The sequence below is a fragment of the Adiantum capillus-veneris genome, chromosome 9, assembly GCF_014529385.1.
Source record: "Adiantum capillus-veneris isolate H3 chromosome 9, ASM1452938v2, whole genome shotgun sequence".
NCBI classification, from domain to species: domain Eukaryota; kingdom Viridiplantae; phylum Streptophyta; class Polypodiopsida; order Polypodiales; family Pteridaceae; genus Adiantum; species Adiantum capillus-veneris.
Window position 1 is genome coordinate 126,297,372 of NC_140939.1, and position 14,826 is coordinate 126,312,197.

General features: G+C 43.9%; 1 protein-coding gene across 8 annotated transcripts in view; it reads right to left on the bottom strand.

Moving 5' to 3' along the window:
* Positions 1–10,407: 10,407 nt before the first annotated feature.
* The window catches only part of DIS1 (Actin-like ATPase superfamily protein), a 64,583-nt gene continuing 60,164 nt past the window's right edge, over positions 10,408–14,826 (bottom strand). For 5 of the 8 annotated variants that reach the window (XM_086520116.1, XM_086520117.1, XM_086520112.1 and 2 more), the window contains 6 exons: positions 12,685–12,777; positions 12,486–12,605; positions 11,596–11,706; positions 11,374–11,499; positions 11,075–11,173; positions 10,408–10,927 (listed from right to left, as the gene is read on the bottom strand). In XM_086520116.1, coding sequence (XP_086376242.1) covers positions 10,847–10,927; positions 11,075–11,173; positions 11,374–11,499; positions 11,596–11,706; positions 12,486–12,605; positions 12,685–12,777 — 630 coding nt within the window. In that variant the 3' untranslated portion in view covers positions 10,408–10,846. Of the gene's footprint in view, positions 10,928–11,074; positions 11,174–11,273; positions 11,500–11,595; positions 11,707–12,461; positions 12,606–12,684; positions 12,778–14,826 lie in introns of all 8 variants that reach the window. The other 3 variants (XR_015189189.1, XM_086520119.1, XM_086520118.1) reach the window with 3 other exon arrangements.

Sequence of the window (14,826 nt, forward strand, 5' to 3'; positions counted from 1 at the left end):
CTAAACATCCCCATGTCTCTGTGTTATGTGTGAGAAGTAGTTGGCCTGAGGTGGACGTCATTGGGCCCCGCAGCCCAGATGGCCCATCAAGACCCAAAGATGAGTGAGGAACTCACCACCCAGCGTGAGCTGCTCGAGCTGTTCAGTTGGCTTGTTGCAGGCTCCAACACACATGAGGATGTCCACCCACACAGAGCCTATCAACTTCCATCTCTCAGCAGGGGCCAAGGTTTGCAAGAGACTCGCTGCCCAAATACCAGACCTCAAATTAAATGGCAGACTGTTGTTCTACTCTTCTTCACCCTGCTGCTGCAAAACAGGGTTGTAATGGCACTACCTTGGTCCATATGTATGACCAATGTGGTGCGCTTGAGAAAGCACAAAAACTGCTTGAGGAGCTTCATGTCTAAAAGGTCGCCTTTTGGAATGCATTGAATGTGGGATGTGCATAACAAGAGCAGATCCATAAAGCTCTAGGCTGTTTTCAGCGGATGCAAATGCTTGGAATGTACTGGTCGTGGGATACGCACTACAAAAGTAGGGCCAGAAAGCTCTAGTCTTCAGCTTCTTATCCGGAGTGTGGACTCTTGGAATGCATTGATTGTAGGATTTTCCCCACAGGAGAAAGATCTAGTTTGTTTTCAATAGATGCAATCACCTACGCATGCATCTTGAAGGCATGTGGCGCAAGATGCTGATATCGGCACAGAAAATCACACTTATATTGTTTGTCCGAGTTTGCTGAAAAAAGATGTCGTGCTAGGCACTGTCTTTGTTGATATGTATGCCAAATGTGATGCGCTTGAGAAAGATGTCGAGCTTTGCATTGTCTTGGTCGATATGTATGCCAAATGTGGTGCGCTTCAGAAAGCAAAAAAAGTGCTTGAGGAGCTTCCTACTCAGAATGTCGCCTCGAGGCTTCAACACCAAAGGTCATGGATGTTAGTGAGGCTGTTGAAAAAAGATGTCGTGCTTGGCATTGCCTTGGGTGATATGTATGCTAAAAATGTGGTGCGCTTGAGATGCTGATATGTTATACTTAGCACTGTCTTTGTCGATCTGCATGCATCCTTGCAAAGCTTCCTGGTAAAGTATGCTCAAGGCTCTAGGATAGCAGATGAGAACATGGCCATCGAGGCTTCAACATCAAAGGTCATGGATGCTAGTGAGGCTGTTGAAAAAAGATGTCATGGTTGGCGTTGCCTTGATCAACAGTGTATGCTAAATGTGGTGTGCTTGAGAAAGCACAAAAAAGTGTCTGAGAAGCTTTCTATATGGAATGTTGTCTCTTGGAATGCATTCAATGGAGGATACACGCAACAGGAGCAAGGCTAGAAAGCTCTTGGCTGCTTTCAGCGGGGATGCAAAGTGAGGGTGTCTCTCCAAATACAATCACATAAGCGTGCATCAAGATGTTGATATTGGCCTAAAAAATCACTATGATATTGTTAGTCAGGGGTTGTTGCCAACAATTGTCATGCTTGGCAATGCCTTGGTCGATATGTATGCCACATGTGGTGCGGGATATCGTCTTTCAGAACACACTGATTGTAGGATGCCCGACAAGGGCACAGGAAGCTATCATGCTTGGCACTATCTTGGTCGTTATGTACGCTTGAGAAAGCACAAAAAGTGCTTGAGGAGCTTCCTGTCCGGAATGTCACCTCTTGGAATGCACTAATTGCAGGATGTGCGCAACAAGAGCAGCGCCAAAAATCTCTAGGTTGTTTTCAGCGGACGCAAAAGCAAGTGTATCTCTCAAAATTCAATTACCTATACTTTTGTCTTGAATGCTATGCTTACATCTTAAAGGCATGTGGCTCTACGCAAGTGCTCGAGGAGATTCCTGTCAGGAGTCTACACTCTTGGAATGCACTAACTGCAAGATTTGTCCCACGTTGGCAAGGGCAGAAAGCTCTAGTTTGTTTTCAGCAGATGCAAAGTGAGTGCCTCTCTACAGATGTAATCACCTATGTATGCATCTTGAAGGCGTGTATCTCTAAGCAAGATGCTGATATGTTGGGATATAAAGCTCAATGTGGTCACCCAGGTAAGTGGGCGGGCCACCAGGTATGTATCTATATTCTTTTGTAAAAACCTAGTAAGAACTCACTATGTTCTACACATTACAGTAGAGCGAGTTCACCATATCGTCGTGCTCTTCTTCTCGCACTCTCTCTCGCGTCACACTTCCGCTCGTTCTCCTTCAACTGGTATCAGAGCTCAGATCGAGGCTCGGGGCAGCATTTGCAAGAAGCCAGAGTCACCTACTCAGATTGGAGTGAGATTCGACAGGCGAAGACACGGCCCCAAATCTCGGCCACCGTTCGGCTTTGACAAAGTTCTGCGCAAGCCATTTTCGACTACGTGGTCTCAGCGGGTGTAGATCCGACTCTGCAAATTTGGGGTTTCGGCCTACGACTGCAGGTGCTAAGGATATCGGTACTCCCAGAGTGTTGATTTGTGGCTATCTGCATATCGAAGGACGGCTCACAGTTCTTGGAGGCGTGTCACATACGACACGGGCGCATCTACACACAGACTGTAGGCGACATCCACTAGTTCATCAGGTAGCTTGTGTTTGCTGCTTGATATTCCAGATTTCATCCTGACATTGCAGGTACTTCCACATGGAATGTATTGTCAGAGATGATGTATGTCTGTTGAGGGTTGCTGGCTATGAGTCACGCAATAAACAACCGCCGCAGCGGTTACAGCATATAGTGGAAAATTTGTGGATGTATGATTTTGTGGGAAGTTTATGTATTGTCAGATTTACTGCAGCCTTTGTTGAGGATCGAGTGAGATTTTATTGAGCTGGGGAATTCTCGAATGTTCAGATCCTTTCGGTGATACAAGTCTTGGAGCGATCCCTCGAGCACCCTTAGATAGGCAGTTAGGATGTATTGACTGTGAGTTAGACAGTTGGGATTGCATATTTGCTTTACTGCCGTTGAGGCATTGTCGTAGTCTATGCTTACAGAACAGTGACAGGACAGTGAGAGACAGTACAGGTTGCAGGACAGGTTTACTCGCAGCTTACAGCGTCAGAGAGACAGTGTTTTTTGAGTTGTTTTTTGGTCTGTTTTTTAGTACACCATAGCCATTTTACAAAGGAGACTATCGAAATTTTTGCAGAATGTGAAGCTTTCTTGGTTCATTTGATAGGTTGATATTGGTTCAGAGGTCAGTTTACAGGGGAAACTCTGCCCAATTTTTCCCAGGAAAGTAAACTATTGTGAAGCGTAGCTATGGCTGGATCAGAGGACACTGCTCTTTACAATATCAAGAAGCTGGATAGAACCAATTTTCCACAGAGGACACTGTTCTTTACAATATCAAGAAGCTGGATGGAACCAATTTTCCACTGTGGAAGAAGCGGATTGGCACGTGTTGGTACAAAAGAAGCAGATAAAACCTATAAAGCTCAAGGGGATAAAACCACAAGATATGGATGAAGATGAATGAAGCGAAATGGATGAATTGGCACTTTCTACCATTATGCTGACTTTGGCAGAAAGCGTTTACTTCAATGTAGCAGACGAGATGTCGGCTTATGAAGCATGGACAAACCTGAGTGATCTTTATGAGAATCAGAGTGCAGCTTCACAGGTATACTTGCTTAAGAAGCTTGTTGACTTGAAGATGAAAGAAGGGACACCTATGTCCAATCATCTGAATGAATTCAACACCATCTACAGTCAGTTGTCAGCTCAAGGTGTCAAGTTTGATGAACCTGTTAGAGCTATGTTCCTGTTGATCACATTGCCGAAAAGTTGAGACACTTTTCGCACAGCTTTGAGTAATTCTGTATCTCCAGATGGTTTGAACATAGTAAGTGTAGAAGGAAGTCTGCTTACTGAAGAAACCAATAGAAAGACAATGGACAAAGGCAAAGGAACATCCTTAGTTGTCAGGGGAAGGACCAAAGAAAAGTACAAAGGTGGAAAGAGGAATCAGTCTCGTAGCAAGTCCCGCAGTGCTAAAGGCAAGAGTGACATAGAATGCTACCATTGTGGCAAGAAGGGTCACATGAAAAGAGACTGCAGAGAATGGAAAGCAGAAAAAGGAAAAGAGAAAGCTGAAGACCATGGTGAGAAGAACAAGTCCTCAGTGAAGATTCAAGAAATAAATGTGACAAACACTGTTGCAGAGGATGACAGTCTAGTGTCAGGAGACATCTACTTCTTGAAGAATACAATGGACTCAACTCTTCTTACATCATTTGATGGAAATGCACTGAGTGACTGGATTACAGACTCAGGGGCATCACTTCATGTGTCTCCAAACAAGGAGTGGTTTACCTCTTATGTGACCACTAAAGATCATGTTCGGCTAGGCAATGGGCAGACATGTAAGATCTTAGGTGTTGGAGATGTTCAATTGAAGTTTCAGAATGGCTCTTCTTTCACGGTGAAGAATGTGAGACATGTTCCCGCAATTACAAAGAGCTTGATCAGCACAGGTTTACTTGATGATGCTGGCTACGTCACCACTTTTGGACAAAACATGTGGAAGATATCCAAGCGTTCGATGACAGTAGCACATGGAGTAAAGTCTGGAGGACTTTACATGATTTATGTATCAAATGTCTCTAAAAATGTAATCAATGTAATCGAGTAGCCGAACGTTTCTTTGTGGTATAACCGGTTAAGACATATGTCCAAGAAGGGAATGGAAATCTTGTCTCGTTCTGGTTATTTGCCTGGATTTTCATTTAATAATTTTGAATTCTGTGAACATTGTCTGTATGGTAAGCAAACACAGTAGCCACATAAGCATAGAAGCAGTAGAAGAGATAAACAGTTGGCACTTGTTCATAGTGATTTGTGTGGACCTATGCCTAACCTATCTCTACGGGGAGCTTCTTACTTTATGACATTTATAGATGATTACTCGAGAAAAGTATGGGTTTACTTTCTCAAGCACAAGGATGAAGCGTTTAGTGTTTTCAAAACGTTTGTGATACTTGTGGAGAATCAGAGTGGCAAGAAGCTTAAATGCTTACGCACTGACAATGGTGGAGAGTATGTTTCAAAGGCCTTTCAGGACTTTTGTGAGTCAAAAGGTATAAAACATGAACTTACTGCTCCTTACAATCCTCCTCAAAATGGTGTTGTTGAGAGGATGAATAGGACCATACAAGAGAAGGTCAGAAGTATGTTGTCTAATGCACAGCTGCCAAATGGGTTTTGGGCTAAAGCTGTATCGACAGGTGTTCATCTTATAAATAGATCTCCTAACAAGGTTTTGCAGAAGGATTCAGTGGCAGAGATGGTATGGTCAGGCAAAATGCCCTCATACAAGCATCTCAGAGTCTTTGGCTGTGAGGCATTTACTCATGTTCCAAAGGAATTTAGGAACAAACTTGAGCCAAAGAGTAGAAAGTGCATCTTTTTAGGCTATGGTAATCCTGGTGAGATGGGGTATAGACTTTGGGATCCCGAATCCAAAAAGGTTATCCGCATCAATGATGTTCACTTTAATGAAGCCAAATATCATTCTAAACCAGAGAGGGTTGAGGAGATTAGAAGAGTTGTCTTCCAAGAAGATGGACCTGCACGTGCAAGACAAAATGTCAGGGCTCAAGAGGAGCAAGGACAGGATAGAGTGGAACCACAGGTTGTGGTTGAGCCTGAGCCTCCTATTGTGCGTAGATCTGAACGTATCACGCGACCTCCTGATAGGTTTGTTCCATCTATGAACTATGTCATGTTGACTGATTGCAATGAGCCTTCATGTTACAAGAAAGTAGTGCAAATGAAGGACTCCGGGAATTGGCAATTGGCCATGCAGTCAGAGATGACAGCTCTGCATAAAAACCAGACATGGAAGCTAGTTAAATTACCATAGGGCAAAAAGGCTCTACCTTGTAAATGGGTTTACAGGTATAAGATCACCGCTCATGATAGCAAGCCAAAGTACAAAGCAAGGCTTGTTGCCAAGGGCTTTAAGCAAGAACAAGGCATTGACTTCGATGAAGTCTTCTCTCCGGTGGTCAAGATGACTACATTGAGATTCTTTCTTGCATTGGTTGCCATATTAGATTTGGTGTTGCACCAAATGGATGTCAAGACAGCGTTCTTGCATGGTGATTTAGATGTGGAAATTTACATTAAGCAGCCAGAAGGGTTTGTTGAGAAAGGCAAGGAAGATTTGGTATGCCAGTTGTTAAAGAGTCTTTATGGCTTAAAACAATCACCGAGGGCATGGTACCATAAGTTCCACAAGTTTATGCTTTCTCAAGGCTACAAACGTAGTGAGTTCGATCACTGTCTATATACAAAGAAGGCTAAGGATGGCAGTTGGCTGATCGTTATTTTGTATGTGGATGACATGTTGATTGCTGGCAAGCACTTGGAAGAAATTTCAGCTTTGAAGTCAAAGATGGCAAAATCGTTTGACATGAAAGACATGGGTGAGGCAAGTCATATACTTGGTATGCGCATTGAGAGAGACAGATCAAAGAAGTTGATTTGGTTATCTCAAACAGAGTATATTGACAAGGTTTTGCAACGTTTCAATATGGAGAAGGAAAAGGCGTTGAGTGTTCCATTGCCACCATATGTGAAACTTAGCAAACAAGATTGTCCTGTGTCTGAGGAAGAACATGCTGAAATGGATAAGATTCCATATGCTTCTGCAGTGGGTAGTTTGATGTATGCAATGATTGCTACTCGCCCAGACATTGCATTTGCAGTGGAAGTAGTAAGTCGATACATGTCAAACCCAAGCAAGAAACATTGGGAGGCAGTGAAAGGAATATTGAGATACCTGAAAGCTACAAAGAGTATGTGTATATGCTATGGGAGTTAGGAGCTAAGTGTAAAGGGTTTTACAGACTCAGATTATGCAGGTGACTTAGACAACCGAAGGTCTACGTCAGGGTATGTCTTTACATTGGTTGGTGGAGCAGTATCATGGCGTTCTAGATTACAAGATTGTGTTACTCGGTCTACTACAGAGGCTGAATATGTTGCAGCATCAGAGGCATGCAAAGAATCAATTTGGCTTAATCGACTAGTAACAGATTTGGGAATCAAACAAGAGATGCCTGTGTTATATTGTGATAGTCAGAGTGCTATACAATTGGCTCGCAATCCAGTTTATCGCTCAAAGACAAAGCATGTGGATGTGAAGTATCACTTCATCAGGGAAATGCTCGAGGATAAGCAAATTCAGCTTGTCAAAGTTCACACCACAGAAAATCCTGCTGATCTACTTACAAAAGGACTTCCCTCAAAGAGCTTTGCGCATTTTCGCAAGCAATTAGGTGTAGGGTAGTACATCACTTCTCTACATCTCTTATATATTAGCTTGTATAGTAGCTTCTCTCACACTTAAAGTACCGCATTGGACTTATGGGAGGTTGTTGGGGTATAAAGCCCAATGTGGTCGCCCAAGTAAGTGGGCGGGCCGCCAGGTATGTACACATATTCTTTTGTAAAAACCTAATAAGAACTCACTATGCTCTACACATTACAGTAGAGCGAGTTCACCATATCGTCGTGCTCTTCTTCTCGCACTCTCTCTCGCGTCACACTTCCGCTCGTACTCCTTCATGATATGGACACAAAAATTCACAATTGTATTGTTAGTCAAAGGCTCTTGAGAAAAGATGTCGTGCTTGGCACTATCTTGGTCGATAAGTATGCAAGCGAGGGTCTCTCTCTATATGCAATTACCTTTGCACGTACCTTGAAGGCATCTGGCTCTACACAAGATGCTCATATAGGCACAAAAACTCAGAAGTATATTATGAGTCGGAGGCTATTGAAGAAAGATGTCGTGCTTGGCAGTATTGTCTTGGTCGATATGTATGTCAAATGTGGTACGCTTGAGAAAGCACAAAATGTGGTTAAGGAGCTTCCTATTTGGAATGTCATCTCTTGGAATGCGCTGATTCGAGATGTGCGCAATAAGAGCAAGGCAGAAAGCCCAAGGTTGTTTCCAGGGGATGCAAAGCAACAATAATCCATCCACGTGGCATCGACCATCCAACGGCAAGTGCATGCTTGCTTTTTTAATGACCTTCATCAGTCGCCTTGTCAAGACGTACAGCTATTGAGCTATTCCTGCTCTAAACTACAATTTCGGCCCTCTAACGTCTTTCTCATCGCAAACTAAGAAATCGTCAGAATTACAGCCTTACAGTGAAAACAGGAGATCGGCTTCCTTTCTTCTTTAATGGTACCTTCACAGAAAAACCACAAGATGGGTAATCACTTCGAATCGATGCAAGATGTTGGCAAGGAAGCTCGTCAAGGCTATTCTAAGCATATGCAAGCAGAAGGCCTTTCTCCAATGCAATCATCTATGGAAGCAAGCACCGATGCTAGCATCTTGAAAGACATGGGTGAGAGAATTTATGATGAGAGTGCTAGTCAGTCACAAGCCATTCAGAAATAGGTTGTTCTTAGCAGGGCTTTTCTTTATATGTATGGCAAATGTGGTGCCCTTACAATGTCTACAGAAAGGCAACAAATCCACTAACAACTCTAGGGAAGAAGCAATACTCGGGAAACACATTAAGCAAACTCACAAAAGCACTTACGCTTGCACATTGAAGATGTGTAGTATTTTGAAAGACGTTTACATGGGTGAGAGAATTAATGATGAGATTACTAGTCATGGGTTGTTGCAAAAAATTATCATAGTTCCTATGATCTAGAGTGTGGACTCTTGGAATGCATTAATTGTAAGATTTGTCCCACGGGGGCAGGGCCAAAAAGCTCTAATTTGTTTTCCACAGATGCGAAGTGAGGGCCTCTCTCCAGATGCAATCACCTATGCATGCATCTTGAAGGCATGTGGCTCTACGCAAGATGCCCAACATCATTGATGCAAGGAAGTGCATCAACGAGAGACATTCAATCCCGCAGTAAGCATTATCATTTTTTTATTTTTGACACTGAGAACGCAGTTAATGAATGCATTGAAAATTGCACGCTGTCGTTGGAATGGCACGTTCCCTCGTATTATAAAAATTGAGGAGGATTGTGAAAACTCCCCATGTAAGGAGACTTGCATGTTTTTTTTTTTTTGTATACATGAAAATGAAACAACGAACAATTAATAAGATTGACATCTCGTATGGTCACGAACGTTGAGCTTGACAAAATTCTAACCCTCCTTGTGGTTTTTTGCGAGGTACCCCTTTGAAGCACTACGATCGGTATCCCATTATTGCAAAGAACGCCTCTGAACCACGACAATCGGTATCCCAAAACTCTCAGGTAACGGTATCCCAAACACTCTCAGGTAAAAAAATCTAACACGCTTTGATGAAATCTCTTTCCGTGCTTCATTTCCTCTCGGATAAAAAAATCCAACACCCTTTGATGAACTCTCTCTCTCTCTCTCTCTCTCTCTCTCTCTCTCCCCCCTTCATTTTGAAGTCTCTCCTCCCATTTAATAAATATCTTAGACAAATTAATAGCATCAAATAAACGATTTTTTTTTTCAATTTGAGAAGTGCTAAAATGGCATATATAGTTTTTACTTCATCTCAATTCGATACGAACGCATCTAACGAAGCACTCTAGTGTTTTTTTGGGGGTGGGGGGTTCCTTCTATAAAAGTACAAAGGCTTTTGGGAAGTTGCTTTTTGTTTAGAAAGAAGAGCACTTCTAAGAGCAGGGCACTTAAATATAAAAATCATAGGTGTTGACCATGGAAGATCGCAGTACTGAAGAGCTAACCAACAAGAGCATCCGGCCTTTAGAGGGGAACCGACCAACAAGAACATCCAGCTGTTATATGCCCTGCTCTACCGCGAACATAGTAGTGACCTCGTAGCCCAGAGAAGAAAACCCTCTGGCAAGCATTTTCTCTGTAAATAAGGCAGGTCCTTCACAAGAGGGGAAGGAAAATCTTAAGGGTGGGGCCTTAACCTCATCCAAGGCTAGCAAGATGTGGCCAATACTTTGGAAGGAGTCCGAGCAATCTCATTGTGACTGCGACACCCTCGCCAAAAGGTCCTGCCCTGCCTCCACCTATACAGGTAACAAAATGCCTCACTCCATTCCAAAGGGATTTGTGCTAGAGCATTATCTGCCTGGTCCGATGCCTATACATATCTTTGATGCAACCTCTTCCAAAAGAGGAAACACTCACAATCCTGATAATAGACACGCCTGCCCTGCCTCCACCTATACAGGTAACAAAATGCCTCACTCCATTCCAAAGGGATTTGTGCTAGAGCATTATCTGCCTGGTCCGATGCCTATACATATCTTTGATGCAACCTCTTCCAAAAGAGGAAACACTCACAATCCTGCTAATAGACACGCCAACAAAAACAAAAAGATGCGTCGAGATAGACTTTAAACTGCGTACCATTAAGCCTTCAATGTAGTTTAAAATTTAAGTTAAGCATCAAAGAGCACTTCAACAAAAAGATTGACATGCTTGTTGAACGCTTAGACTTTATCTCAATTAAACATTAAATTCGTACATCTTCAAATTTCACAATGTCAAGAGAAAAGTGCTCCTATACCTCTTCATTATACCCTATTTGCCAATTCAATGTTTACAAACCAGCCTTCCATTCATTGCTCAAAGAATACATCAAATATTGTGAAGTTCTGGGTAAAGGCCTACATCCTAAAATGGTGGGGAGCACTGGAAAGCTTCGGCAAGAAGGAGCTGCATCTGATGAGTAGGGAGCTACACATTGTACAAAATTGCCTCACAGCTTCCAACCTTGAATGGCTCAGAGGCTATGCTCACAGATTGAGAGTTTCTAGATGTGTGGGGACATGTCCTGACATGGAGTACTAATGCGTAAGCTGGAGCCAAGCGAAGCAAACTATGCTTAACAATGCGATTGAACCTCCCATTTACTTCAAAACATCCCCTTAAAAACAGGGTTTGTCCTGCAAATACTTGGACCATATTCATCATACTCTGCCTTTGTATGGCAAGCCTGCAATGGTCAAAAGGGACCTGCTTTAGCAACAAGTCTTATCTTATTCCTCCCCAACTTTTCTAAGGGACACAATACGCGACATTCATCAAAAGCAAAGATAAAACTCGCAAGTTGTGACACTAATACAAAGCAACAATAACTCACAGCATAAAATTCTGGAGTTGATGCCAAAACAGAACCCCCAAACCAGACAGCGAATCGCTGAATTGGATGGCTGACTACGTTCACATCAACAGCTTGTACCTGATATGCAGAAGCATTAACAGGTTTCAAGGGTTTTGTTTAAGGTATTCATGCCAATACGCATGCCGAGCTTCAATGATTTCACTTGCACTATTCATACCACTACTGAAGTGTGGAGTCCACGAGGAAAGACGCATGACAATCCATGTATAAGCTTGAAGGGTGCGTTTGTGCATAATGGAAGGGTTGAAAAGACATACTTGAGTTTCTAAACCATGTTTAGAGATTGTTGCTTGCACCCGGGCATCTACTATTTTTTTCAAGTCCCGCTGCAGCCGCCTTTGGAAGTCTTTAAACATCGTTGAACCTCCAGAAAGCACAATGTTCTGCATATTGGAGTAGGAAAAATTTCAGATGCTGTCTTCCGTTTCTGATCCTGGGGTTCATGTGTATTAACTGTTTAAAGAAAGCTTGCTGGAAACCTTATAGAGTGCTCGTCTAGTGTCAATTGGAGCTGACTGGATACAACAATCAACTATCTCTGGCAAAGGAGTTGTAAAATCACTACTATAGATCTCAGGTGAGAAGAACACCTGTCCACAAGAACATGTTTTATGAAGTAGAGCTCAAAGAAGAGTGCTTGGTAAAATAAAACCCTGAAAAAAAAAAATCCTGATAAAAGAAGATACCCAGAAAAAAAAACAAAACAAAACAAAACATGTTTCAGGAGGGAAAATTTTCTCTTTAACATGAGAAAATTACTAAAGGGCGAAAAACTTCTGGGAAGTTTAATTGAGATAATAAGAATATGCACATGCAAACATCTACAAGAATATAGAGAACTTGATTCATGGAAGTACTAGCAGCTACTGAAATTTACAACCCACTTGTGATTGCAAATATCTTCCGCAGTCTTCAGCTTACAGATTTTAAAACCCCCTACCCCAGTAACGGATAAACAAACACCCAGCATTAGCGCTCAACAACAAAATCTTTGCAGCCACCCTACTAGCTAAAGCCCAGTTGATGCTGAAGTAGTTACTACATGTCTTGGTATTACCCCCAACCCACCCGCCCCCGCATGGGACACCCTTTTCAATTTTCTTTTTTCGGAACAAGCTCCTCTCCTGATTCCTGATCCACTATAGAACATTCCAAAGCCTTCACCTCAACCTACAAGATGAATATTCTATTCGGTTCACAGCATTCGAGTTTCTCAATGATGGTGGTGTTTGTTACAATTTTCACTAGGCCGAGCTCATTCCGTTCACAGGCATCAAGAAATAAAAACAACTGAACATACTGGCAAAACACTATCAGAGAAAAGCTGTATAATACACTAACAGACAATTCTTTCACACAATCTCCAAACCTCGGGAGCTAAAAAGCGTTCGTAGCCAACTTCACACACATACGGAGAACCTGTTTTGGTGTGAAAGCCAGACCACTGTTTAATGTATTTGGCTGGTTCTTTATCATGCTTGCCAAATTCCTGGAAAACATAGCATTTCTCTGAGACCTCCAAATCTGAATTTCATCAACATGTGACAACGCCTTTTACTGACATGTACCTTGACAATATCAGCACATGTGTAACAATAAGCTTCCTTCACTCTCCTTGCAATATCGAACGAATCCTCTGGAGGTATAGTTTCCCCACGCTCCTAAAAAAGGTCCAAGCTTGTTAAGAAAAGAAACTCTCGATTAGTAGCCCGCAAACCATTAACTCACACAAGAACAAGAAGGCCAGTAGCACTCGACCAATTTTTCACGAGAGAGAGAGAGAGAGAGAGAGAGAGCACAACAGCTCCTCAAAGCTATGGCAGAACAAAAATAACAACATTCACAACAGCAAGAAAAATCTCTCTCTCTCTCTCTCTCTCTCTCTCTCTCTCTCTCTCTCTCTCTCTCTCTCTCTCTCTCTCTCTCTCTCTCTCTCTCTCTCTCTCTCTCTCTCTCTCTCTCTCTACAGCCATCATTTGCTCAGATTAGGCTCCCAACACTGCCTCGTTATTTATAACGGGATGGCACAACGGCCTATTTCAGGAGGACTGACATGCATACCACATGGAGTTTGCAACTGGGGGGGGGGGGGGGGGGGGGGGGGGGGGAAGCACCATGGATTACATCATGGGACCCAGAGAGGCCACCCACCTACTTAGCTCTTTCACCATCCCACCCATACTGATTGGAGCGGACCACACCTATCTTGCACTCTCCTTCGCTGGCGACGCCACACCCCACACCCCCATGACGCGCACCCCACACCACGATCCATTTCACACATGAGCTAGCCCCCTTATACTCCGTAAAGGTCGAGAAGGGACGACTCCCGCTCCACCCCTCTACACCACTACCTATGCTTGCCTCCTCTCACATCACATCTGTTCTTCGGACATCAGCCATCAGCTCTTTCTTACACACCACCTATACAGGCGCCACTCCCCCCCCCCCCCCCCCCCCCCCCCCCGGGACCATGCCACAGAAACGTTCTTACGATGATGAGTGCAGATCTCTCTACTGTCGGCTGCGTGCACAATGGACTCTTGGAGAGACCACTGATCGAGAGGCCAGACGCCATCTGAAGACACTCACACGCCGAAAGCGGCGAGCTTTTGAGGAGGCACATAAGCTAGAGCTACGCACCCTCCAGGAGCCACGACCGACTACCTTCATTGAGGATCCACAGGTATGGCACTACTACGCAGAGAAACTCTATAAGGTGCCAAACCAGCCTCCGATTCCACAACCTCCCGGGCCTCGACCCACGAGCTCCTCCTTCATAGTAGAGATGGTCAAGGACATCCACCGACTATAGCACCGCCGACTATCAAACCATACAGGTTTACAAAGCGAGCACCTAATTTATACAGCCGCCACGATAGCCCCGTTGATTGCACATGCATTCAACCGGGCTAAAGGGGAGGGCTTCCCTGAGGAGTGGACCAGGCACACCATTGTGCCGATCTACAAGACTGGAGACACTTTGGACCAAGGGATTTATAGGACTATCATGATCGGCCATACAATGGCCAAGCTATATGGGACAGTTCTTGAGGCTGAGCTTAGTTTTTACGGGGAGGCTGAGGGCCTACGGGCTCCTAGCTAGGCAGGGTTCAGGCGGACCTTCTCTACTATCGACCACATCTTCGTTCTACGCTGCCTCATTGATGGGGCAAAGGTGCGGAAGAAGAGGCTTTACTGCTCCTTTGTGGATTTCCGCAAAGCGTTTGACACCGTCCCACGGGAGAGGCTCTTTCGGAGACTCCAGAGTTTGGGGATACCATCGGAGATGATATGGGCCCTCTACGCTCTCTATGAGAGAGTGACTGGGAGAGTTCGCTGCCCACGCGTTATGTCAGAGTCTATTGCTAGCACCATTGGTGTTAAGCAAGGATGCCCACTCTCCCCAACCCTCTTCAGACTCTACATCGATGAGATCTCCGACTACATCCTACGAGGAGGAGAGGTAGGAGCGGACCTAGTGTCACAGGCTTGGGCACCCCAAGTCAAGAATCTGGCATGAAACACGAGAGAATCACTTAAAATACTTCACAACTTTAAAACTTGAGTCGACACGGCCCGGCATAGTTCCGTGCCCAGAGGTATTGGCCCCAACACTTGGTGTCCCTTTCAGTATTTCTTTATTACATTAATGCTTGAGCAAAGTACAACACTCGAAGGGGTCCTCTGCTCTCAAGACTCTGCGTCTG